Raw genomic sequence first — 25,411 nt, forward strand, 5'->3', positions numbered from 1 at the left:
AACAGAAAGAAGCCACAGAGGGAAAAAAAAAAAAACTTTATTATATTGTCTGTGCAGTGGAAGCAATGAATCAGGGAAAAGGCTCAAGGGTTTTTTTTGTTGTTGTTTTTGCTTTTGCTTTTTTTATTTTTATTTTTTGGGTGGGGCAATGAAGGTTAAGTGACTTGCCCAGGGTCACACAGCTAGTAAGTGTCAAGTGTCTGAGGCTGGACTTGAATGCAGGTCCTCCTGAATCCAGAGCCCATGCAAGTCTTTTTAAAACAGCAACAATGACAACAAAAAAATAGTGAAGTAGGTTTACCTCATATATATGTGTGTGTGTGTGTTTGTATATGTATATGTATATGGGCATGACTTTATTATTTTTTTTTTTTGATGAGGCAATTGGGGTTAAATGACTTCCCCAGGATCACACAGCTAGTAAGTATTAAGTGTCTGAGGCTGGATCTGAACTCAGGTCCTTCTGATTCCAGGGCCGGCGCAATATCCACTGCGCCAGCTGCCCTGGCTTTATATTTTAAAAGACTTGCAGTCCCTTATCACCAATTAAATTTGCTATCACACATGTGTGGGAGATGGGCTCTAGTTTATTTTCATAACCATTATTATTTTAATGGAGTAAAAATCATCAAGGAATCAGAAAGACATCTACTCATCAGGGTTTAACTCCACAGTGGTACAAGCAGATGTTGGTCCCCATGTGCTCCCACCTTCCCCCATTAGCTTTACCCATGACATTCAGTCCTATGTGTCAAGTTCAAGATGTCTCTACAGTATAAATATATACACACACATGTCTCTACAGAATAAATGGCAAGGTGCAGAAAAAAAGGCCATCCTGGAAGAAAGGATCCTGCCTACTGATGTGGCTGGGCAAGAGTAACATGATTATTTTTCCAAGGGGGCTTTTTTCTTTCCCCAAGTTCAACTGCACCTCTCAAACAATGCAAATGTCAATGAAAAAAATTCAGTTATACTAAGGGAAGAAAGAAATGCAGACAGAAGACAAAAATATAATTTCATCTAGGAAAAATTCAAGCCAAAGAAAGGAGTCTCAACAGATCTGTTATGTTTTCTCCTATAACATTAAGTATACTTAAACAGTTTTGAAATTCGTGTTCAACAAAAAGGAATCAAAACTACTACAAAATTATTATTGAAACATGAAGCAGAATGGCAGGTATTCATATAAAAACATAATCATCACAGGATAATAATAAAAAATAAGATATTACTCTATTAATTCAGTCATTTATTGCCCTAATAATAAAAAGAGAAATTGGGGGAACAGAAGAAAATCTAGGAGCTACTAATATACTAAAACGTCATGTACAACACTGGAACCATCTTTCAAAAAGATGGTTAAAATTGAAGACCAAGAAAAAAACAACAGAATTTGGAGAAGCTGATTTCTGAAGAATGTTTCATAGAACCAGGATCAATTACATTTCTTCTCCCACTTGCCAAGTACACAGACAAGCCATTAACTTGTGATAAACTATGAGGAAAATGAATTGCTTCTATCAAAGCAAAAAACTCATCCAGCAAAGAGTCAAATTGTACCAATTAAATAAAGAAAAAAAGCCCACCAACTACCTACCATTAACACTGAAATTTACAAATTTAAATACAGAAAATTTAAGGAAATACACCATTAATGCAGAAATGAAAGGAGGTAGGCAAATTTGCACAGCAAACTCCAATGTTATTTCTTGTGATGTCTTTTTTCAATAAAAGTGATCATTTGAATAGCATGCAGACTTTTAAGGACTCAGGACAGAAGGCCATTAGGCAGGAAGAATGATACTGTAAATTGTTGGCCCACAACAGAGCTGGTACAATGCATTTACCTTCATAGTAAAAATATTTATGCTAACAGCTTTAAATAATGAGAATCTGAGGGAATCTGTAAACATGAATGATCATTACTGTTCTGCATAATTCTTCAAGGCAATTAAAAAAAATAAAACTGAAGTTCCAAAGTTTTGTTTCAAAGGGTATTTTTTGGTCTCAGAAACAAGCAGGTTGGCAGTGCTAGAAATGGAAAAACATCCCTTGGATCCAAGTTCTTGGTCATCTTTTGTTGGAGTTATACACATGTTCTAGATTAGTTCTGGAATTCTCCTGAGAACAGGTTACTTATTCACAGCTAACTACTATTTTTTTGTTTTTATTTTTTTAACAGACTCTTTATCTCCCAGGCACTAAGATTTGCCTTTAGAAAAGGGAGTCAAAAAAGGGAACTAATTTTTAATAACCTTCTCTTCCCTCACATTTTTCAGGAGATAATGAAGAAAGAGTGCTTTAAAGTGTGGCTGAAAAAAAATTACAATTATTCTTTTGATGATGCTACAGGTAGGCACAAGAAATAGGACATTTTGAATTTAGTTTTTTAATCCACTTTAGTCTCCCTTTTTAAACAAACAAAAAAACAAACAAGAAAAGTATAAAGTTGAGGCACCAGGTGGCTAAGGGTGAATCTGAACATGTTCAGCCATGGCTGCTCCTTCCTGAAGAGGAGAAACGTGCTGTGGTGGCAAAGGCTGAAGGTGGTCACTGCCTAGAGAATGCTTGTCCGACTTCTCCTCTTGGTGCTGCCCAGCTGTAAAAGAGAAAGATCATTACAACTAGTAACAGAATGGGGCCCCAAAGAGTTTGCTGTTTCCTTTTGGGTGCTATATTGTCAAGAGAAAGTTTCAACCTGACACTAATATGAGAAGTTTTAAAAAACCATTTTCCTCTATGTGTGAAAAAAGTAGATTTTTTTTTTAAAAAGAGCCATTCAATTAACATAATAATAATTCTGAATAAGCAAATCTGTGGGAAATTGAAATACACAGCTAGGTGGCACAGTGGGTAAAGCACCAGCCCTGGATTCAGGAGGACTTGAGTTCAAATCCACCCTCAGACACTTGACACTTACTAGCTGTGTGACCCTGGGCAAGTCACTTATCCCTCATTGCCCCACAAAACAAACTCCCTGCCCCACCAAAAAAAAAAATATCTCCACCTACTTCTACAACACATTTTTAAATAAGTCAAACACTTTTGGATAAAACAGCAAATCTTAATTTTTAAAAAAATTCACGACTCTAGTATTTTTGCTAAAAGATACAAGTCAGACAAACTTTAGACCACTCAGAGGGCACAGTGTCCTACACTAAAAGAAAATCAGTATTTTCTAGTAGGGTTGGATTACTCTACCATCACCTCTTCTGAAATATACATTGTTAATGAAATCTGAGTGACATCAGAAATTTTCTAATTGCCAATAGCAATCTCTTGAAAATAATGCACTCTTCTTACCTGAGGGAACATGATTTCTTAAAAGAATTCATTAAGTCCATAAATTAATTCAAGCATTAATCGTTACTTGAATAATCTGACTTATTACATATTTTACTAGCATCTGTAAAATGTCTGTCTCAAACATGACTGTGTATTTATAGATGCAAATGAAACAATCCCAGGAAATGTCATATTCCTGGTTCCATGGGGAATTAAAACTCAGTTCCGTCTTCACCTCTGGCTTAATCTCCCTCTACTTTCCTCCTCTAGTTCTACACTAAACTGGGCATTGCAGTTTTCAAGGAAAATCATGGCTACCTTTCACAGAGAAGTTCACAATAGAACAGTCCCTTGTCATAATTCAATTGGCAGCAGGCATATGAATACTATTCCAATTCCAGTAATGCTATTTGAATTTACAGGTCTGCAATCCCCTGACTAGTTAACACTAATCAGACCCTGTACAAAGTTCTATTTCTAGTGGGGTTCCTAATTTCAGAGAAATTGGGAATTTTCAGAAGCAAATAACAAAAGGGGAGGAGGGCGACCTGTAAGGAAAGGTTCAACCTTATGAAACTATCAAGACTCAGGGCCATTTAATATTTGTAAGACTTCTTATCCAAAAAGAACAAGCCATCATCATCAACAAATATTTATTACATAAGGAATTATGCTGTTCTACACAATAGGGCTGTCCTGTCTGAAAAGATCAGGCAAAGAGAAACTGGGCTAATATTATAGCAGAAGACATTCAGTCTACAGAAAAAAATTCCAGATAGTGAAGGTTGTTGAAATAATCTTCATCCTTTTTGACCTCTCTGCAGACTGACTGTTCATTATACTCCTAGATATTCTGTCCTTCCTAGAAAACCTAGACACTGTTATATCCTGGCTCTCCTCATACCTGTCTGTCCTGTCTCCTTGGCTAGAACTTCATCAAGGTCACTCCTGCCAACTTGTGAAATATCCCCCAAGGCTCTGTCCTGCCCACCCCGCCATTACCATCTCACTTGGTCATCTCATCCGCTTCCATGGATTCACTTCTAATTTCTATGAAGATGATTTTCAGATGTATTTATCAAGTGCTAACCTCTTTCCTGACTTCTAGTCTCCAATCTCTAATCACCTACTGGACATCCCAAACTGGCTGTCTCCCAGACATCTTAAATGGAACATGGCCAAAAATGAACTCAGATTTCCCTCCAAACACTTCCCCCTCCCTAACTTCCCTATTACTGTCTAAGGTACACCATCCTCCCAGTCACCCAGGCTTACAACCTAAATGCCATTCTCAATTCCTCACTCTTATTCACCCAATTTTTATCTCCAATTTTTTTTTTTTTGCCAAATCCTGTTGGTTCTACCTTCATAACTTCTCTTGTATACTTCCCCATCTCTCTACTCACACAGCTGCCACCCTGGTAAGAGACCACAGCCTTCTGCCCCAAGTCTCTCCCCATTCCCGAGTCCACCCTCCACTCAGCTGCCAAACTAACTTTCCTAAAGTGCACGTCTATGTCACTATCACCAGTACCACCAGCACCACTCTCACCCCTATTCAATCAACTTCAATGGCTCCCTATTACCTCCATGATCAAAGATGGCCTTTATAACTTGTTCCCTTTCCAGTCTTCTTGCACTCTGAGATCCATCCTTCTTCTCATCCCTTGCACACTACACTTATGCCAATTCCACATCTTTTCATGGGCTGCCTCTCCCCTAGTTTCTGCCAGCTGGCTGCCTCCAGATTTCAACTCAAATTTTACCCACTGCAGGAAGCCTTTCCCCACCTCCCTCAATGCTAGGACCCTCCATCTCAGATTGTCTCAGATTTACTCTGTGCTTACCAACTTATGCATAGTTAATTACATGTTTTCTCTCTCATTAGAATCTAAGTTCCTTGAGGGTAAGGACTATATTTGCCTTCCTTGATGCCCAGAACTTCTCAAATCCTGACACATAGTAGGAGCTTAAATAAATGCTTATTGACATAATTTGACTTGGAATAGTGAGGAAACTGAAGGGATAAGGACAGCAAGTGGTTAATTGTGGGAATTAAGTGAACCACACTGACCCCATCTTATGACTCAATTCTGGAGCTAGCTCAGTTATGTTCTGATTCAATTATAGGTCTAGTCCAATTTCTGTCCTGTGAGAAAAGTTTGCTCAATTGTAGGAATTGAGAGAAAACCTTATTGCATTGTTTGAAAATAGCCCTGCATGGTTGGAAAGCTGGGCCACCTCTCCCTGATGCTTAGAGACTCTTGACCAAGGACCTAGGTTATGCTGACCAGAAACTCAGTCAAATCCAAAGACTGATGCAAGGGGTTTTCTCACAATTGTACATCTCAAGTAATTCATATATCTTATCTGAAAACTAGACCCATGCTTATCAATCATTTATGTTCCTTTGATTGTTTACAGACATTTGGGGGGAGGGGGATAACCCTTTTTCTAATTTCAGAGAATTGTTCTTATTCACTCTTCCCCTCCCTTCTTGTAAAATCCCTAATTTTCCTCAAATTCGAAAGATTACCCAATGTTGTACTGTTTCCTTTTAATTAACTGATCTTTTTTGATTAATTGTTTTTAATGTATAAAAGTCTGTCTCCTCCTGTATTTGGAGTCCAAGCCTATGGATAATTGCCACGCATCACTTAATAAATCAATATGCTCAGGTCGAACCTCTTTGTTTCCTTAATCATTACCTCTTTCACCAACCAAAATGGGTTAACAGAAGGTCAGTCAATAAATAAATTATGTGCCAGGCACTGTACTAAGTGTTAGGGATACAAAAAAAGGTATAAGACAGCCCCTGCCCTCATGATAGCCAAATCTTTTTTTTTTTTTTGAAGGGCAATGAGGGTTAAGTGACTTACCCAGGGTCACACAGCTAGTAAGTGTCAAGTGTCTGAGGCCGAATTTGAACTCAGGTCCTCCTGACTCTAGGGCTGGTGCTTTATCCACTGTGCCACCTAACTGCCCCCCCCCATGACAGAAGGTACCCACAGGAGATGCCATGTAGGGGCCAAAGGGAAAATCTACTTCCCTAACACATCCACCTCGCCCTTCCCAATTACCTCACAGCGACAGGAGGTACCCCTTGACCCACCTGGAGAATAATGCAGTATGGGCCCTTCTCAGCCCACCTACCTAATCTGGGCAGAGGAAGTCGCATGGGATAACCACAGACAAATACAATCTCATCATGTTATCTGTGCTCTCAGACCCACACCTCTACCGCCTCTTCCTTATTGCTAAGAGACCATCAGGTTCACAACTTTGGCATCATTCCTGACCCCTCAATCTCCATCACTCCCTTATCTAACTGATTGTCAAAGATGATCATTTCTATCCCTTGGTGGGGGGGGATGTTGAGGAGGTGGAAGGAGAAGTGATAAACAGACATTAAAATGCCTGTAATGTTCTCCTTCACCCCTTTCTCTCAGAATCCTTATATTCCTTCAAAGCTCATCTGATATCTTACCTCCTCTGTGAAGACTTTCCTGATCTCCCCTGTTCTTGATGATTCCTCCTTCCCCCAAATTTTATTTTGGTCAAAGTGCATTCCTCCTTCCTTTCCCCCATCAGAATGTAAGCTCCCAGAGAAGAGGAACTGCCTCATTTTGAGCTTAGTAACCCCACCTCCTTGCACACAGTAGGTATTAAATAAATGTCTATCTAATTGAATAGGACTAAAGATTTTGAATTAAGCATGTCAATGCTAATTGGATTGTCATTTAAAGAAAGCCTAAGAAATGTGCTTTGGTGAAGAAAATTTCTTTTAGAAATCTATTTTTTTCTTTTAAATACACTGTTTTACATTTCTTTAGATGAATAGAAAAAAGGACACATCTTACTCTTTGAAAGTACATTTTGTTTATTAATATCGCATTTAAATAAATTTCATTTAGGACTATTACTAGCTTGCTGTTTTTCTTCAAGAAAAAAAATGCAATTACTTACGTGGCTGGAATTTTAATTCTCCACCTTGCCCTGCTGGAGGTACTACTCCTTGTTGTAATTTCTTCTGTTCCATCTGTTGTACCACCTGTCAAATGAAAAAAGTGAAAACTAAATGTGTGAACAGGCTAGGAGAAATTTTAATTGGTGAAGACATTCAACTCTTGCCCCATTGGGATGAAGATAAAACCAATGCCAAGGTTGAAAATGAAGCAGCTGGGGGCAGCTAGATGGCGCAGTGGATAGAGCACTGGCCCTGGAGTCAGGAGTACCTGAGTTCAAATCCGGCCTCAGACACTTAACACTTACTAGCTGTGTGAACCTGGGCAAGTCACTTAACCTCAATTGCCTCACTTAAAAAAAAAAAATTAAGCAGTTGAATGAACATCAGGCAGGGGAGGAAGCCCAGGTCTGACCTGCTGATATTCATGTTTCTGGGCCTGGAGCTGGTCGTGCTGACGCTGGAGCTCCTCCTTTTGCTTCTGGAGATCTTCCGCCTTCTGCCTGAGCTTGTGTTCTTGTTCGTAGATGTGATTCTCAAATTCTTTCAGCTCTTCTTCTGTGAAAAGCTGCTGCTGATCCAACGTCTATGAAGGAAAAAAAAGAAAGGATAAGGAAAAGCCTCCATCTTCTTGTAGAAAGAAAGGCAACAACATGAGGCAGAGCCAGAAGAGAGGAGCGCTATGTTCTTCATGTGGTGACCACTGTCTCAGAAGGAAGCAGAACTTCACACAACTGAGGCTGCAGCATGCTTCCTGCTGTCAGAATCAGAGTGCCACCCCACTGCTGAGAAAGACAGTGTGAGAACCAGGGCAGCACACCCTGAGGAGAAAGCATGTGACTAGCATCTGGAAGTTACATCCATTCACAGCACCCTTAAGTCTACTCATAGAACCACCTGTAAGTCATGTCAATCAATGCTACCAGCCAATTAGCTAGGAGCTGTGTGTAGGGACCATGCCTGGGCGGCCTGCAGGGAGCTCCCAGCTCCAGGGGTATGGGGATCTTTCTTTCCATTGGAGGTCGCTATAGGGGCAGGTGCAGGGAGCTAGGGTCTTTCCTTCTGAACTCCACATGTTCTCTTTAATAACCCCTATTATACTTTAATAAATGCGTAATGCCCCAAAGACTGGTGCTATGAGTTTCTAATTTAAGTCGACCACACATTAGATTTTTAGATATCACAATTAGATTTTTATACATCACACTGCCAAGTAGGGGCAAAGTAAGACCTATTTCCAGACCTAGCCAATGTATCTGCTTCTTTTGCTTAACTATTACTTGTCATAAGGGAGACTTTGGGCTGGTAGGAGGAAGGAAGAGGGAGGGAAGAGCAGAGTAGGGAAGTGTGAGAATTGGAATGACACCCCCTGCTGGGAGGGAGCTGGTGAGCTCTGGCCTGAAAAGAAACCATGTGACTTTACTGTCTTGAAGTGACCTTTTCTGGGGTTTTGAATGTCAGTTTGGCATCCGGAAGTGATGTTTGCTTGTGGGTCCTGTCAATCAAAGTTACTAGCCAATTAGCTTGGAGCTGTGTGTGTGTGTGTGTGTGTGTGTGTGTGTGTGTGTGTGTGTGTGTGTGTATGGATGGCCCTTTTTCCTGTTTCACAAGAGGTTCTGGGAGTAGCCGCTGAAGCGTTAGTCTTTTTGGGTTTCTGACCTCGACTTGGGGGGGTCGAATGATGGGGTGTATTAGATAGAGGAAGTTTGCCTTTTACCTCTCTCTCTCTCTCTCTCTCTCTCTCTCTCTCTCTCTCTCTCTCTCTCTTCACTAACTTCTAAGGTACTTTAATAAATATTTAAAAGTACAAACTTTTGCTAAAGCTTTTAATTTAAGGTGACCACTCATTAGATTTTAGACATCATAGCTAGAATTTTATCCCCTTACAGAAGGGAAAAAGAACAAGGGAGAAAGGAGAAGGGAGAAAGGAAGGGAAAAGGGGGAAAAAAAGAAGAGATGGAAGAGGAAGGGAGAAGGGGAAGGGAAAGAGTCTTAATGAAATATTAAGAAATGCCTATGAGAGAAGGAATTTCAGAAAGGGATAAAGATAAGCAGGGTAGATTTGTTATTATTCTTAATAAACACTTTAAAAAACTGTACCTAACCAAAAGTCATGGCTTTAGATCCAATACAATTTTCTGTTCCTTATATACGGAAATGTTTGTATTTGTTAAATTCATTATCAAGAAAGGAAAATTTTGGGGGGCAGCTAGGTGGCGCAGTGGATAAAGCACTGGCCCTGGATTCAGGAGGACCTGAGTTCAAATCCAGCCTCAGACACTTGACACAGTAGCTGTGTGACCCTGGGCAAGTCATTTAACCCTTATTGCCCCACAAAAAAAAAATAACAAAAAGTTAAATTTTTAAAAGGTGGCCACAATGTAAGGTCCCTTCTACCTTTTAAAGTTTAAACATTCTATTACTCTAATTGTGTTTTGAGGGATAGTTAGACATAGTGGATTAAGAACCAGCCTCATGTTCCAATCCTGCCACTGACACCTCCATACCAGCTCTTTCAGCCTGGCTAAATTCCTGAACTTGCTCAGGGTAATTGATAAAGTACACTAGAAATTCAGTACAGGGAGTTTCCAAACTAGGAATTCCTCATGCTGATGAAATCACAGGTCCTGACTAGGGAACGACAAGAGCCACCCTTCTCTATGACATTTTGAAGCTCACTAAAGGACACAGGAAGATAAGAGTTCTCTGTTTCCTTCCCTCACACAATCTTCTTCATGTCTCAAAATAATAGGCAAAAGCCTCTAAAGCCAAAGAATCAGCATCTCAAATATTATCAAAAATGTCTGAATTGATTAATGTATACCTTTACACAATATATGGGGCAGCTAGGTGTTACAAAAGATAGAGCAGGATAGAGCACCGGCCCTGGAGTCAGGAGTACCTGAGTTCAAATCCAGCCTCAGACACTTAACACTTACTAGCTATGTGACCCTGGGCAAGTCACTTAACCCCAATTGCCTCACTAAAAACAAAAGAAAACTGTTAAGGGCTAAAATTCTAGCTAAACTGTCTAAAATATCTAATGAGTGGTCGCCAATAAATTATAAGCTTTAGCAAGAGTTAGACTTTTAAGCATTTATTAAGGAGAATAAGAATTTGGTACAGAGAGAGAGAAAGGCCTAGATTCCTATCTATTAAAGGGAGAGCGCATTTCTAGCTCCCCTCTCCACCAGCCAGCGTCCTCAGGAAAGAGCGTGAGACTGAGCGCCAGTCTCTTCCTTCCTCCTCCCACTAGCCCGCGTCAGGAAGTGACGCCAAAGAAAAGACTCCTGGTCTTGCCCTCAAAGACCTTCGCTTCATGAGCGGAACTCTTCTACAGTAAGTCTCCAGCAGGTGGCGTCATTCCAATCGTTACAAAACAAAACAAAAGATAGAGCACCAGGCCTGGAGACAGGAAGGCCTGAGTTCAAATTTGGTCTCAGACACTTACTTACAAGCTGTGTGACCCAGGGCAAGTCACTTAACTTCTGCCTACCTCAGTGTCCTCATCTGTAAAATGGGAATAATAGTACCATGGGAATAATAATACCTATCTCCCAGGGTTGTTATGAGGGTAAAATGATATTTGTAAAGTGCTTTGCAATCCTTAAAGCATGATATCAGTGCTAGTTATTGTTGCTATTATGATCATTAGAAAATGTCAGATTCTGTTTATGTTGGCACAGCCCAGGATCTTTTTAAATTTATATATGCTTATCTTCCCCTGGAGCACATGAAATAGTGGGAATTCTACCAGTTCACCCCCAAAATTGGCCTTATATAAAAAGTCATTAAGTATGTAAATACAAGCAAAAGACAAAAAGAAATTATTACTGAACATCTTGATGAAGTGAAGAAAACATGATTTAAGTCCATTTAAGACAAATATTACCGGGGCGGCTAGGTGGCGCAGTGGATAGAGCACCGGCCCTGGAGTCAGGAGTACCTGAGTTCAAATCCGGCCTCAGACACTTAACACTTACTAGCCGTGTGACCCTGGGCAAGTCACTTAACCCCAATTGCCTTACTAAAAAAAAAAAACAAAAAAAAACAAAAACAAACAAACAAAAAAAAGACAAATATTACCTCCCAGCTATCTGGCTCCAAGAATTCTTTCTTCTCAGTAGCTTTTATAAACTCTTCCAAAGTCACTAACCGGTCCTTGTTAACATCAACCTGATTAGAGGAAAACAGAAATGTAATATTAACATTTTCTTCCAGCATTTGGACATTAGACACTCTCCTGTGCTAAGAAATACCAGAATACTATTGACCTCAGGGTGAGATGGGTATGAACTGAAAAAAACTAACCCCTTGTGTATCAACAGCAGAATGCCTTTCTTTTTTTTTCTTTTTCTTTTTTTTTTTTTTGCGGGGCAATGGGGGTTAAGTGACTTGCCCAGGGTCACACAGCTAGTAAGTGTCAAGTGTCTGAGGCCGGATTTGAACTCAGGTCCTCCTGACTCCAGGGCCGGTGCTTTATCCACTGCGCCCTTTATTTCTTTACCGTGCAGCTCAAAATGCTGATTCTATTTGAGCTTGAAGCTTTCTTTAAAAGCCGTAACCAAAACAAATTTAAAGCTGAGTACTTTTCCTGGTCTTAAATTCGGTCCTTACATTTAAGGTCCTCACCACAAACTGATTCCAGACTCCTTCAACTTTTGATTATATGAATTAATGATTGGAATGTATGACCCTATAGTCACTTGAGGTACAGTGATGACTGCTGACGTTCTCTATAGAATTATGTATATACACGGCATCTCTAGCCCCAAAGAATATAAGTTTGTAAGAACTGCTTTCATTCTTTGTGTCTCCAGCACCCAGGACAGTGCCTGGCACATAGCAGGTGTTTAATCTATGCTGGTCTGAATTCGCTACAAACTAAATAATAAATACTATGAAAAATCGCTTCATGAGTTGCTTGAGAGCTTTTCTGTTGCTCAACTCAAACTTGTTCATTCAAAAGGCTCTCAGATTGAGGCAACACTTCGAGCTAAGTGGAACAGCAGAACAAGACACCCTAGGTCCCATGAAAGTTGGAGTATTGCTCCCTCCTTGGGTTCTCATAATGATGTGCAACTTAGTAAATATCTGCTGGACTAAATTTTTATATTTCCAAGAAAGGGAAGCTGTTTCTTATGATACAAAGAATCCAGAATATCCATCAAGGAAGTAATTAAGGAAAAGAGGTCCTATCTGTAGAGTAAGATGTCAACTAAGTAAATCACTATAGGTGCTCTCTTCTCCCCAAACAATGCCCTGCCCCAATTGCTCTATTTCTTATTGATGACACTAACCAATCAGTCACTCACACTCAAAACCTTAAGAGTTTCCCACCAGTTCTCATTAGAGAATTTATCATTGGGTCTGTGTCTAAGTCCTATGGATTCCACCTTGCCAATAGCATTTATATCACTAGCTCAGGTCACTTATAACTTCTTATTGGAAGTATTATAATAGCCTCCTAATTTATCTTCCTGCCTCAAGGTGTTCCCCTCTCCCATTCACCCTTCATACCTCTGCCCAAGTACCTGCCTCACATATCCCTCTAATCCATGCCACATAAAGTTGAACTTTGAATCCAGAGGATTTGAGTTTGAATTCTACCTCAGACTCTTACTGACTGTATGATCGTGGGAAACTCACTTAACTTTTTTTTGAGGCTGTATTTGGATGCAGACTTCACTGAATGCGCTTTACACCCCCATCCACTGTGCCACCTAGCTGCCTCTGTCTTGAGGGGAAAAAAAATCTAACTCTGAGGCTAGCTTCTCTTTTTTTAAGCAATGGCTCTTTATTAATTAAAAATACTGTTCTGGAGCACTACAGAATCCCTCTACAATTTCTCAGTCAGTTAACAAGCAAATAGAAGTGCTTATCATATTGCAAGGCACTGAAATAATAATTCTAACAGTTAGCAATGACTGATAAAGAGCTTTAAGGTTTGCAAAAAACGCTTTACATACCCTATTTCATTAGATCCTCACAACAGCACTGTGTAAGCCAGGTTTTTACAAGCCTAATCTATACTTCAAACACTCAAGGTGAACCAGGAAATCACTCTATCCACCAACAAGGAGTCTTCTGGAAATACCCAAGCTCAAAATTCAGGTTATATCTATAAGGTAGGTACTATTATTATCCATTTTACAAATGAGGGAACTGAGGCTGGAAACTCACTTTTTAGAGCTTCAGTTGCCTTAGCAATAAAATGGAGATGTAATGATTGGAATAACGCCACCTGCTGGATACTTACTGTAGAGGAGTTCTGCCCATGAAGGGAAGGTCTTTGAGGGCAAGACCAGGAGTCAGGATCCTAGCTCTGCTATTTATTACTGGTATAAACTGGAGAAAATCATTCAGCTCTATGAAGCCTGTTTCCTCTTCTATAAAGAATGAGGGTTGGGGGGCAGCTAGGTGGCGCAGTAGATAGAGCACCAGCCCTGGATTCAGGAGTACGTAAGTTCAAATCCAGCCTCAGACACTTGACACTTACTAGCTGTGTGACCCTGGGCAAGTCACTTAACCCCAGTTGCCTCACCAAAAAAAAAAATGAATGAGGGTTGGTCTAGATGGTGCTAGAGAGCCCTTCCAGCTTTAAATTCTATGAAGTATCAGTGATTCCACCAATGTGAACACTCCTTTCACCAACAGAGATGGCAACACCACCATACCTTAAGGAGACGATTTAAATGAGTTGCAGTGCTATAAAAATTCATCATCTGGTAGCCAGTCTCTGATAACAAGAACCTCTCTTTTTTAGTTAAGCTGGTCTCAATAAATAGACATGCAAATGGCCACTCTGACCAAGTCTTAACAAGCTGCTCAGAACTTCCAGAGGGTGTGTTCTTTTAACATATCTTACTAGAACCCAAGATTACTCTTCATATCATGCTGAAGCACTACAGCAGAAAGCTCAGGCTTCAGTGGAAGCCTTGCAGATAGTGGGAATTTAACAAATGTGTTGATTTATATTAAGTATTAAAAATAAGTTACATGAAATAACAGACTTAATGACAACATTCTTCTTTCCAAGACGACATCAAAGCATTAATGCCTACTCTTTAGACCTGTTCATTCAACCAGTTTTGACATGACCTAAAAGGATATACTACAATCTAATCTATATTTCTCTTTTATATCTACTGCATTCCCTGATCTGCCACTCTAATAACCCTGTCAAAAAGGAAAGACAGTTGGTATAGCCTGACCTTTTCTTGATGAAGTCGTGATCTTTTGCAGTCATTGCTTTTTTTCCTAAATGTTTACTATGTGTTCAATGACAAATTCTAGAATTTTGCTAGGAAGAGAAGCCAAGCACTTGGGTCTTTAGCTTGCCATCTCTATTCTTTTCCCCTTTTTGAAAACTGGAACATTTGTTCATGAACGGTTTAAAAGAAAAGGCCCCAGTATTCCTTTTATAAAAAAGGAAAACATCTTTGTTATCCTTAACTTGCTTCACCAACTTCAGTTCATGCTGAGCATTTCTGGTACAATTCTTATTAGACCATTCATTGCTTTTGTGTTTATACAGTGTCACATTTATAGAAAATCAAAAATTCTAGATAGAAATTTGTTTCAAATCCATTCATTACTCCAAATCATGCTACAATTTGTTCCAGGTTCCAAGAACTTAGAGATTTGCAGCCAGTAAGACATTTTCATTGAATATTCATAACCACCACAATATAGAGGCAAACTTTTAAACCATACCTCATTCATGACATGTTCCCTCATCCTAAGCCTTTCTTCTTCCATTTCCACCATGTCATCCTCTTCATTTTTAGGGTCGTATACTTTCTCTAACTAAAAAGAGGTTTAAAAGATCACTATGAAAGTAGATGCAAAGTGAAAGAAGCAGAACAGAGAGAACAATATAAAAAATAAGCATAATGATGTAAATGAAAGAATCTCTAAAAGTAAATTAATTCACTTAATAGGGGGGAAAATGAAGGTACTGAGAGAAAACAAAACATACCTCTCTTAAGGCAAAGAGGTAGAAAATTACCAGAAGAGAATATAGCACTGAATATTTTTTCTTTATTGTTTTTCTTTGTCATAGGGGAGAGTTAGGAAATGACTATTGCAAAGACAAAAGGTATCAATAAAACATTTTTTTTTAAAGAGAAAGCCAACAAAAAGAGAAGAGTAGGAGGAAAAAGAGAACATGATGAATAATGAATAAACTCAATAGGTTCCATTTTTACCTCTTTGGTAAACAGGGCTTCTAATTCTTGCTCATCCAAGAAACCATCACTATTGACATCTAAAGTTTAAAAGTAACATACAAACAAAAAATGCAAAATTGTTTTTAATAAACTAGAAAATAAATCATTAAAAATACAGTTATTTTATAATGATTTTGAAAAGGAAGCTTCTGATATTCAGCCTAAATAGGATAACTTCTCATTTTCAACTCAACCAAATGTCATACTTTTACAAAGAATGAGATTCCCAGATAAGTGTGTCAGACACTACAATGTCTACTCATAATTAAGAACAAAATAATTTTGAATAACTTATCTTTTCAAAAAAAATTTTATAACTGAGTATATGTGCAGATTTTCTCTAAATTCCGGTAGTAGAAATTATATTTAGTGATCATTATTTTCCAAATAATTATAACCAGGTAAATCCATAGAATTACTCCTGGTTTGTAGAGTACAAAAAACCACCTGAGTTGTCACATAATGATTTAGCACCATATATAAAACTAAAAGTTACTGACTTCCAATATTCAATATCAAGGTTCAGCAATCAAGACTATTTATTTTACTATAGGGGAAAAACTGTAAAAATTTCAGAGACAATAAGACTCAATAAAAAGTTCTCGGTGAAATATACATAAAGCAGTAGTGGTGTCAAATTAAAAAACAAATGGGGACTAACATACACACCCAACTGGGTGGAGTAATCTATTTAATCTGGGTAGTAAATGAGCCTAACACTCATCAAAATTGGCTCAAAGACCTCAATCTCATTAGAATTGGCTCAAGGAGGGAATAATGTACACACTCAATTGGGTGGAGTAATCTCTCTAACCCTGCAGGCAAATAGGAGGGGAAGGGGTTAAAGAGAGAGGGGCAAAAGAAGGAAGGCCAGAGTGGGGGAGGGGACAGACAGAAGCAAATCTCTTTTGAAGAGTGATAGGAAGAAACAAGATGGATAATAGAATAAATATCATGGGGAAGGGAATAGGATGGAAGGGAAACAGTTTACAATAGTAATCATGAAAAAGAAAAAAGAGGGAAAAATTGTACAAAAAATATTTATAGCAACTCTTGGTGGAGGCTAAGAATGGAGAATCAAGGAAATGTCCATCAATTGAGGAATGATGGAAAAAGCTGTGCTATATGATTGTAGTGGAATGATCTTGTGCTACAGGAAATGACAAACAGGATGATCCCAGAAAAACCTGGAAAGTCTAATGAACATCGATGTATAGTGAAGTGAGCAGAGCTGGGAGGACATTGTGCATAGTGACAACAGTATTGTTCAATGAGCAATTGTGAATGACTTAACTACTCTCAGCAATGCAATGATCCAAGACAATCCCAAGGAACTAATGAGGAAGCTTATTGCATCCCTATAGAAAGAACTGATAAAAAGAACACTTGTGGATTGTACATATATAACCTGGTTGTGATCTTGAGGAGGGAGGAAAGGGAGGGAGGGAGGGAGAAAAATTTGGAACTCTAAATCTTATGAAAATGAATGTTGAAAACTACACTTACATGTAACTGGAAAGAAAATAAATGTTTGTTGCTAAAAATTTTTTTTAAAAAGAAAGAATTTTTTTTTAAATGGGGCCACTTCTCCATATATAAGGCCATGTATTGGCTTAGTTTTAAACTGTAATTTATCTATGTTTTATTGTTATTTTTATTTATTTATTAAATATTTCCCAATTATATTTTGATCTGTTTCAGGCTACTCTCAGGAGTGTTATGGATTATATATTTGACATCTCTAGTGTAGAATAATTTAGTTTTCAACTTTTGCAAAATATATTCACAAATATAATATTGATATTAAATTTGTTACCATGCAATTTGAAAAACGTCTTCGGGTCAAAGTCACTAGGATCCAGTCCATCTGTCTCCTCCCATACTTCTTTTAGTTGGTCTTTGCTTCCCTACAAAATTGTTTTTAAAAAAAAACTGATGAAAATCAGGCATTGATCTCAACTACATTAGTGTCATAAGAGATTTATGGTATTGCAAATTATTTAAGTATTAATAACTATTAATTCATAAATAATCCTGATATCCTTCACAACAAATCTTAGCTATTTTATAAGACAGATCAGGGGTTTTCAGTTAATATTCATAAAACAACAATACTTACTGGGTGGTTAACTTTTGGATGATTTCCATGTTTCTTCTTCATTTCCTCAAATTTAGATTCTTCTTCATGCCTTTTTTCTTCATTCAATGTTTTCAGATATTCTCGCCTTTCATGCTCCTTCATCATTTCATATTTTTTAAATTCTTCATGGCGAGTTTTATCATAGTTTTCTAAATCACTTGTAGCCTACAAAACAGTAAGATATTTTAAAAACTGAAATGCAACTGTTTAGAAATACAATTGAAATTCTTGAGTACAATTTACCCTCAAATAATTTTACAGAAAAACTCACCATCAGTAAAATAGTAAAATTACTAGTAAAATAGTAAATACTAAAATAAATAGTAAAATAAAGTTAACTTTATCATGTACTCTTCTTTAATTCTATAATTTTATTTTTAGACACTACCAGCCCTTACCATGATTTGCATTTGAGGCAAATGAAAGAAAGTTCATCTACAGCAAATATTCATGTAAATAAATCATATCTAAGATGCTCAAGATGATGAAGGCCAAGCTAAGACACCATTACTATCATCATGATAGCTCATATTTATAAAGTGCTTTCCTAAGCCCAGTGTCATTATTATTCAGTATGGAGTTTTCTCTTGGTCTGAGTCTGCAACTTTTGCTTAATTTAAATCCTCTAAGATTGCAGCTTCCCCTCCTTTTGAGAAAGTATTACATCTTTTTTCTAAGTACTAAAATCTATCATTTTGATCAAAAGCAAAAAAATTGTTATAGAGAGTTCAGGCAATAGCACTGAAAAATAATATTAGGAATAAAATTAGGATAAAGATATTAAAAAACAGAGTAGAGTCATATAAAGGATCCAAATCCAGGAATCAATAGATTAGAATACCCAGTTTGATAACCCAATATGAGGAAATTAAATGTGTTCATGCTATCGAAACATTAAGTTCCATCACTATGTAAAATACCATGAAGACTGGTGTAAATGTGATGGCCTGACTCTGAGCTCCCTACCAAACAAAATAAGATCTTAGCACAATGAGACAGACAGGATTCCCTTTAGTATGGCATACTCACGGCTTTGATTAGCATGTCTAAGTCTGTTGGTTCAAACTTGTCAGGATTCTGATGATTTAGGTGCTCAAACTGTTTCAGAAGAGCTTGATAATCTATGCCTGTGTCTGAAAGAAAATGAAACAAATGTTTTTGGAGGTTGTTATTTTAAAACAGAAAACAACTAATCTGGGCTCGATTGTACAAATTATCTGCAAGGCCCTGACATGCAAAGACCTTGCTTCAGCACGCTATTTGCAATATAATTTCCTTAGTCTTCAAGCACAGTTCATCTCCATACAAGCCTTTGTTGATACTTGTAGAACAACAGAGCTGGGTCACTAGGCCTCTGGCACAAGTGTGTTTTTACTTTTTTTTAAAAATCAAGTAAGAAGATGTAACAATTGGAATGACACCACCTGCTGGAGACTTACTGTAGAAGAGTTCCACCCATGAAGCAAAGGTCTTTGAGGGCAAGACCAGGAATCTTTTCTTTGGCGTCAGGAAGTGACGCAGGCTAGTGGGAGGAAGAAGGGGGGAGCCTGGCGCTCAGTCTGACTCTCTTTCCTGGGGACTCTGGCAGAGAAGGGATCTAGAAACCTACTCTCCCTTTAATAGATAGATGAATGTAGGCCTCTCTCTCTCTTTACCAAATTCTTATTCTCCTTAATAAATGCCTAAAAGTCTAACTCTTGCTAAAGCTTATAATCTATTGGCGACCACTCATTAGATATTTTAGACAGTTTAGCTAGAATTTTAGCCCTTAACAAAGATAATGCCTCAGCTCTAGTTCTTATCATTTTGGGGGGAAAATAATCATTGAGAATGATTTTGTTCTTAAATATTAGTAGATGTGATATTGTCTGACTTAGACTGATCTGAGGATCCATTCTTGGGAGATATAAGAAACCTGATTACAGCTGAAGAATAGACGTTGTCCCACTGAGGCTACATATGAGCATGTCACTTCCTTTGTTTCTAGTAAACAAGAGGAACATTTCAGAGCCAAAATGTTAGGAAACCAAATCAGAAGTCCTATTGCTTCTTGATTTAATCTGAGGTCTCTGGAGAGTGTGGCATTTTGCTCATGGGAATAAAGCATAACTTCCTATCAGTTTACTAATGTTTGCCAAAATGATATTTGTGAGGGGGGAAAAATGCAAGTTTTCTGATTAAGGAAAATAGCATGTACTGCTATATGCTACAAAAAATAGGCACTATAATTAATAGCAATATGACATTGATTTTAAAACAGAATTCTAAAAAAGGAGAGGAAGAAGGTTTTTTTTTCCTTGAAGCTGGATCCTTTGTTACAGAAGAGGGAAGGTATAGTGTGGGAACGAATTAAAATCTGCCCCACATGGTCCCAATTATGAAACATTTCTAATTTTTTGCACAATGCTACATTACTATACTAGACAAAGGATAACCCTTTTTTGGCAATAAAAATTAATATTAAGCACCTACAATGTTCCAGGTACTGTGCCAGGCACTAAGGATACAAAAAAAAAAGACAGTCCCTGGCCTCAAGGAGCTCCCAATCTAATGGGGGAGACAATAAACAAACATGTACAAAGCAAACTATATACAAGCTAAATAGGAAATAATTAACAAAGGGAAGGCACTAGAATTAAGAAGAGTTAGGAAAGGCTTCCTGTAGACAGCAGAATTTTAGTTGGGATATCAAGGGAAATCAGTAGGTTAGAGTTAAGGAGAGAGATCATTCCAGCAATGGCAGAGAACCAGAGACAATGCCCAGAGTCAAGCGATCAAGTGTCTTGTTTGTGGAACAGCATAGAGACTCTTATCATTGGATCAGGGAGGAAGGTGTCATTAGACTGGAAAGGTAGGGGAGGACTACTTGATAACACAAAACAGAACATTTTTCTGTATGATCCTGGGACAATAGGGAGCTACTGGAATTTACTGTGTAGCATAGTCAGATCTGTGCTTTAGAAAAACCACTTAAGTAGCTGAATGAAGATGGATTGGAGGAAAGACTTGAGGCAGGCAAACCCAACAGCAGGCTCTGCAGCAGTCCAGGTGTGAGATGATGAGGGCCTGCACCAAGGTGGCAGTGGTGCCAGAGTAGAGAAGGGGGCATATTCAAGAGATGTCATAAAGGTGAAATCTATGGGCTTTGGTAACATATTGGATATGGAGGCAAAAAAAGTGAGGAGTCAAGGATGGCACCTAGGTTTTGGCCTGAGGGGCTGGCAAAACAGTATTGCCCTCTACAATAAGCAAGTTAGAAGGGAGGGGAGGGTTAGGGGGAAAGATAAGCTCAGTTTTAGACATGTTTAGTTTAAGATAATGCCTGGGGGCAGCCGGATGGCACAGTGGATAGAGCACCGGCCCTGAAGTCAGGAGGACCTGAGTTCAAATCCGGCCTTAGACACTTAACACTTACTAGCTGTGTGACCCTGGGCAAGTCACTTAACCCCAATTGCCTCACTAAAATAATTAACTAATTAATTAATTTTTTAAAAAAGATAATACCTGAATCTAAAGTGCAAAGTGCTCCCTTAAAAGAGATTTGGTTATCAAATAGTTGTTCAAAATTTTAAAAGCAGAATAATCTTCAACTCCCAGGACAAACCAGAGAAGCCGGCACCTATATTCTTTTTTTTTTTTTTTGCCAAAGCATTTCAAACACTTTTTCCCCATAAGATTAAAATGTATATTTACATTTAAATTTTGTTCCTTTATTTAAATTGTACTTGAATAAAATTTATTCTAATTAAAATTTTAACTTTTCATTCTAGCTCACATAAATATATATATAGGGTGGGGGGGCAGGTTTAAGATAAATTTTATTCTTTTACACCATAGTCATTTTGTGATTGATATACTTCCTTCTCCTACTGAACCTTCCCTTTTGGCAATGAAAACCACAAGTCATATTTCTTTCTTTCTTTTTTGTGGGGCAATGAGGGTTAAGTAACATGCCCAGGGTCACAGAGCTAGTAAGTGTCAAGTGTCTGAGGCTGGATTTGAACTCAGGTACTCCTGACTCCAGGGCCAGTGCTTTATCTACTGCACCACCTAGCTGCCCTTCACAAGTCATATTTCCTTCACAAAAATGTATTGGATAACATCATGTCTGCAGCCTTCTGCATCCACTGCTGACCACTTCTCTTTTTGTTCTCATAATGTCTTCTTCAGGACAAACATTGGTCACTAACATTAATTTCAGTTTGCCTGACTTTTTTTTGGGGGGGGGGGAGGTGGGGCAATGGGGCTTAAGTGACTTGCCCAACGTTATGCAGCCAGTAAGTATCAAGTGTCTGAGGCTGGATTTGAACTCAGGTCCTCCTGAATCCAGGGCCGGTATTTCATCTACAGCTCCACTTAGCTGCCCCTTGCTTGACTTTTTAGGGGTGGTTTTCTTTCACATTACTATAATCACTGTATACTGTTCTACTAGGTGTATTGGCACTTAAGTATTTTAGCTTCAGTTGCTTATAGTATCTTTTCTTCCCTTTCAAACATAAGGATTTCTTTCCTATTTAAAAAAAGCCTAATTTGACTTTTTTCCCCACTAACCAACTACAGCATTTACTATCTAGGATGATAGATGAGAACACCACAAAAGCACATCAGCACTAAAAATATATGATGCATGAACAACAGGAATGTTTTGCATATTATGACATTAAATTTTTAAATGCTGTAGTTATTATCTAACAATGTCACATTTAAATGGCTGGACTGATATACTCTGGGTCATATGATGCATTATGTTACCTAGTAGATATGATAATTAAAGGTTACTAGCTAAAACAAATTTCTACTCAAGTTCTAATTGGACACTTCATCGTGGTGAGGAAGTAACCTGAGATTCTTCCAGTTATTACAGATCTTATCAAGAGAGAAAGGCACCAGAGACAGAATGTGTGCTTCCATGGTCCAAGGTCAAATTGAACCAGTATAGAAAGGGTCATCACCAAAGGATGAAAGCCATCAGGAGGTGGAACTCTTTGGACCACAGCAACTCATGAACAGCAAAGCCAGCAGGGGTTGCAGTCTGTAGACTGGAAACGCCTACACCAAGGCAGTCATGAATCTTTTGAAGGAAGATTACAGGATATAGAGCTAGATGGTCATTTGGAAATCTAGTCCAAATTTCTGTATTAATCCAATTTGATCTTGGAACCTTGGGTTACTTCCTTACCATGATGAAGTGTCCAATTAAAACTTGAGTAGAGATTTATTTTAGCTAGTAACCTTTAATTGCTATATCTACTATGTAATATAATGTATCATATGGCATGTTTAGAATACTAATGTATTTAACTGAATGAAAATTTTTAAAACGTGTAGGCTACAGGGCAGCTAGGTAGCACAGTGGGTAGAGCACTAGCCCTGGAGTCAGGAGTACCTGAGTTCAAATCCAGCCTCAGACACTTAACACTTACTAGCTGTGTGACCCTGGGGGCAAGTCACTTAACCCCAATTGCCTCACCAAAAACAACAACAACAACAACAAAAAAGTGTAGGGTACAATATCAACAGTTGAATTTTAAAAGTGTCCTATTAAAATTAAATAAAAACAAACTTTTGGAGGGTAAAATATAAAGCAGTAGATTTCTTATTTTTAAGAGAGTAATCAAAAATAAAACTCCCTTAAGTAATTCTTTGTGATGAAAAAGGATTGCTCTTTAGAGAACAAAATGGGATTCCAACCAGCAACATAGAATCAAGTTAGTTGAAATGCTTATCCATTTAAATTATTAATTTACTTGTACATAAAAAATAATCTAGAGAAAAAATAAGTTTTGGCAGTTTAAATTATTCTTAATTCTCCACCAAGCAGGAGGCACTGTGACAAGTGCAAATAACAATGACTGGACTGAGTAAGAGAACTCTGGAGGTCCTTCCACTTTGAGATTTCTCTAATTGTGTGAACCAAACCAGTGCTTAAACTAAATCAAATCTGGGATAGTACTGATTATTCTAATGGAAACAGCCCTGGAATTAACAAATTATGAATGAACATTTTATCAATCAAATGATAATTTTTCTTGACCTCTTCTTAGGTGTTTGTTTACCTTGAATGGAATCCAATTTAGCTTTAATTAGCATTCTTAATCTTGCCACTTCCTGTCTCTTTAGTTCATCAAGTCTTGTCCTGACATGGTGACTTACTAAATCAAGCTCTTTGCTTAGTTTTCCACTCTGTTAACAAAATGAAGAAATGAAATTATAATAAGTCACAGCTCAAGTAACAACAGTCAGATCATATGAAACTATTCATATAAGTAATTCTTACAAACCTTGATATCCTTAATACTGATAGCACCTGGATTAGATTACCTTCAGATTACATTAATTTAGTAAAAATAAAATCAGATTACAAACTACAGAATTTAGAATAGGCAAAAATTAAGGTAGAAAAGAGAGACAAGAATATGCATTGGCTCCTTGAAGCATTAGTCCCTTGAAGTGTAATTTGAAGTAAATAATTTCAAATAAATTTTTATTTTTGTTTTCTTTCTGTTTTTATTTCTTAAACATGTAAGACACATATTCCATAACCTTTTAGATAGAGCTAGTCATGTTTTCTCTCTCTTGTACATGCTTCCGTAAGCACAATTTTCAACCTCAGCACAATAACACCATTATTAAGTACAAAAAAATTTTAACAGCCAGATCAATGAAGGAACCTGACTCATTTTGCAAACAATGATGAAACTATGCCAACAACATTTCATTTTGTGGTGATCAAAAACACCTTTTAACAAATGTTAAACATAAAGGAAAAGGTTGAATTATACCTCTAAAAATAAGACACTACCAAAAAGATATTTTTCCATCTCTCTTTTCAATTTTGCCTCTTTTCTGCCCCTTTGTTTAATCTGAATTATCAAGGAATTTTATCAGATCAAAATAAAGGTTTTCTAATGTTTTTCCCTAACATTTAATTCAATTTTAACTCTTATTGGCAGAAAAATTAATGTTTAAAAAATTCTTCAAGGAAAGATTGCTCAGTATCAAGGACCAAATTGTCTGTTCTGACAGTTAACTATTATGGGGAGTAGAAAAGAGAATAAGAAGACAGACATGTACTTTGTAGTAAACAACTTAGGATCTTAACACAAGATAAGAGGGTGAGATGGAATTAATCTCGCAAGGTTTCCCAAAACAGGTAAATTTTAAGTTAAGCCTTGAAAGAAGGGATAGATGGGGAGAAGATGAATTCCTGATGAAGTCCAGATTCCTGATGAAGTCCAGTGTGTGTGGAAAGGTACTAGGACAAAGATCTATAGACATAAGTGAGAAATTGGTTTGGGTCAAAGGCAGGAGCCCATCCTGAACAAAAGATGAAGTCCAAACATTTTAGAGGCCTGATTCAGTTAATGGTGGACCAGATGATAGGCTGAGTTTAGATTTGATACAATCATCATGTGAATATGGGAAAGCCAGTCTTGTCTATAGCTTAACTATAAATGAATACAGTTCATTCCTACACCCTGAAGGAGAGCAAGTAGGAAAGTATAATGCTTTATGTAGTGGCTGTAAAACCTTAATTTGGGAATATCATTTGAAGCACATGAAGGCAAATGCCTATTTTCATTTGGCTACATCTGGGATCCTCAGATAGACTGTACATTCCTGGAAGGCAAAAACTCTGTTTTGTGCTTCTTTACATTTCCCCCACAACACCTAGGTCGAAGCCATGCTCACAGTAGATATTCAACAAGTATTTATTGAATACCACTACATAATTTTCCAGAATTGCTCTAACTGCAGAACCAAAGATAACTAAAACCAATTTGAAAT

At 37.8% G+C, this 25,411-nt stretch overlaps 1 protein-coding gene across 1 annotated transcript in view; it reads right to left on the reverse strand.

Annotated features, from left to right (window-relative positions):
- Positions 1-2,376: 2,376 nt before the first annotated feature.
- NUCB2 (nucleobindin 2) overlaps positions 2,377-25,411 on the reverse strand; it is a 37,404-nt gene continuing 14,369 nt past the window's right edge. Inside the window, exons 4-13 of the mRNA XM_043971622.1 lie at positions 23,680-23,806; positions 18,653-18,756; positions 17,603-17,788; positions 17,300-17,390; positions 15,463-15,521; positions 14,969-15,061; positions 11,339-11,428; positions 7,668-7,838; positions 7,255-7,339; positions 2,377-2,602 (exon numbers count right to left, since the gene is read on the reverse strand). Coding sequence (XP_043827557.1) covers positions 2,469-2,602; positions 7,255-7,339; positions 7,668-7,838; positions 11,339-11,428; positions 14,969-15,061; positions 15,463-15,521; positions 17,300-17,390; positions 17,603-17,788; positions 18,653-18,756; positions 23,680-23,806 — 1,140 coding nt within the window. The 3' untranslated portion in view covers positions 2,377-2,468. The remainder of the gene's footprint in view (positions 2,603-7,254; positions 7,340-7,667; positions 7,839-11,338; positions 11,429-14,968; positions 15,062-15,462; positions 15,522-17,299; positions 17,391-17,602; positions 17,789-18,652; positions 18,757-23,679; positions 23,807-25,411) is intronic.

The sequence above is a fragment of the Dromiciops gliroides genome, chromosome 6 (assembly GCF_019393635.1).
Source record: "Dromiciops gliroides isolate mDroGli1 chromosome 6, mDroGli1.pri, whole genome shotgun sequence".
NCBI lineage: Eukaryota > Metazoa > Chordata > Mammalia > Microbiotheria > Microbiotheriidae > Dromiciops > Dromiciops gliroides.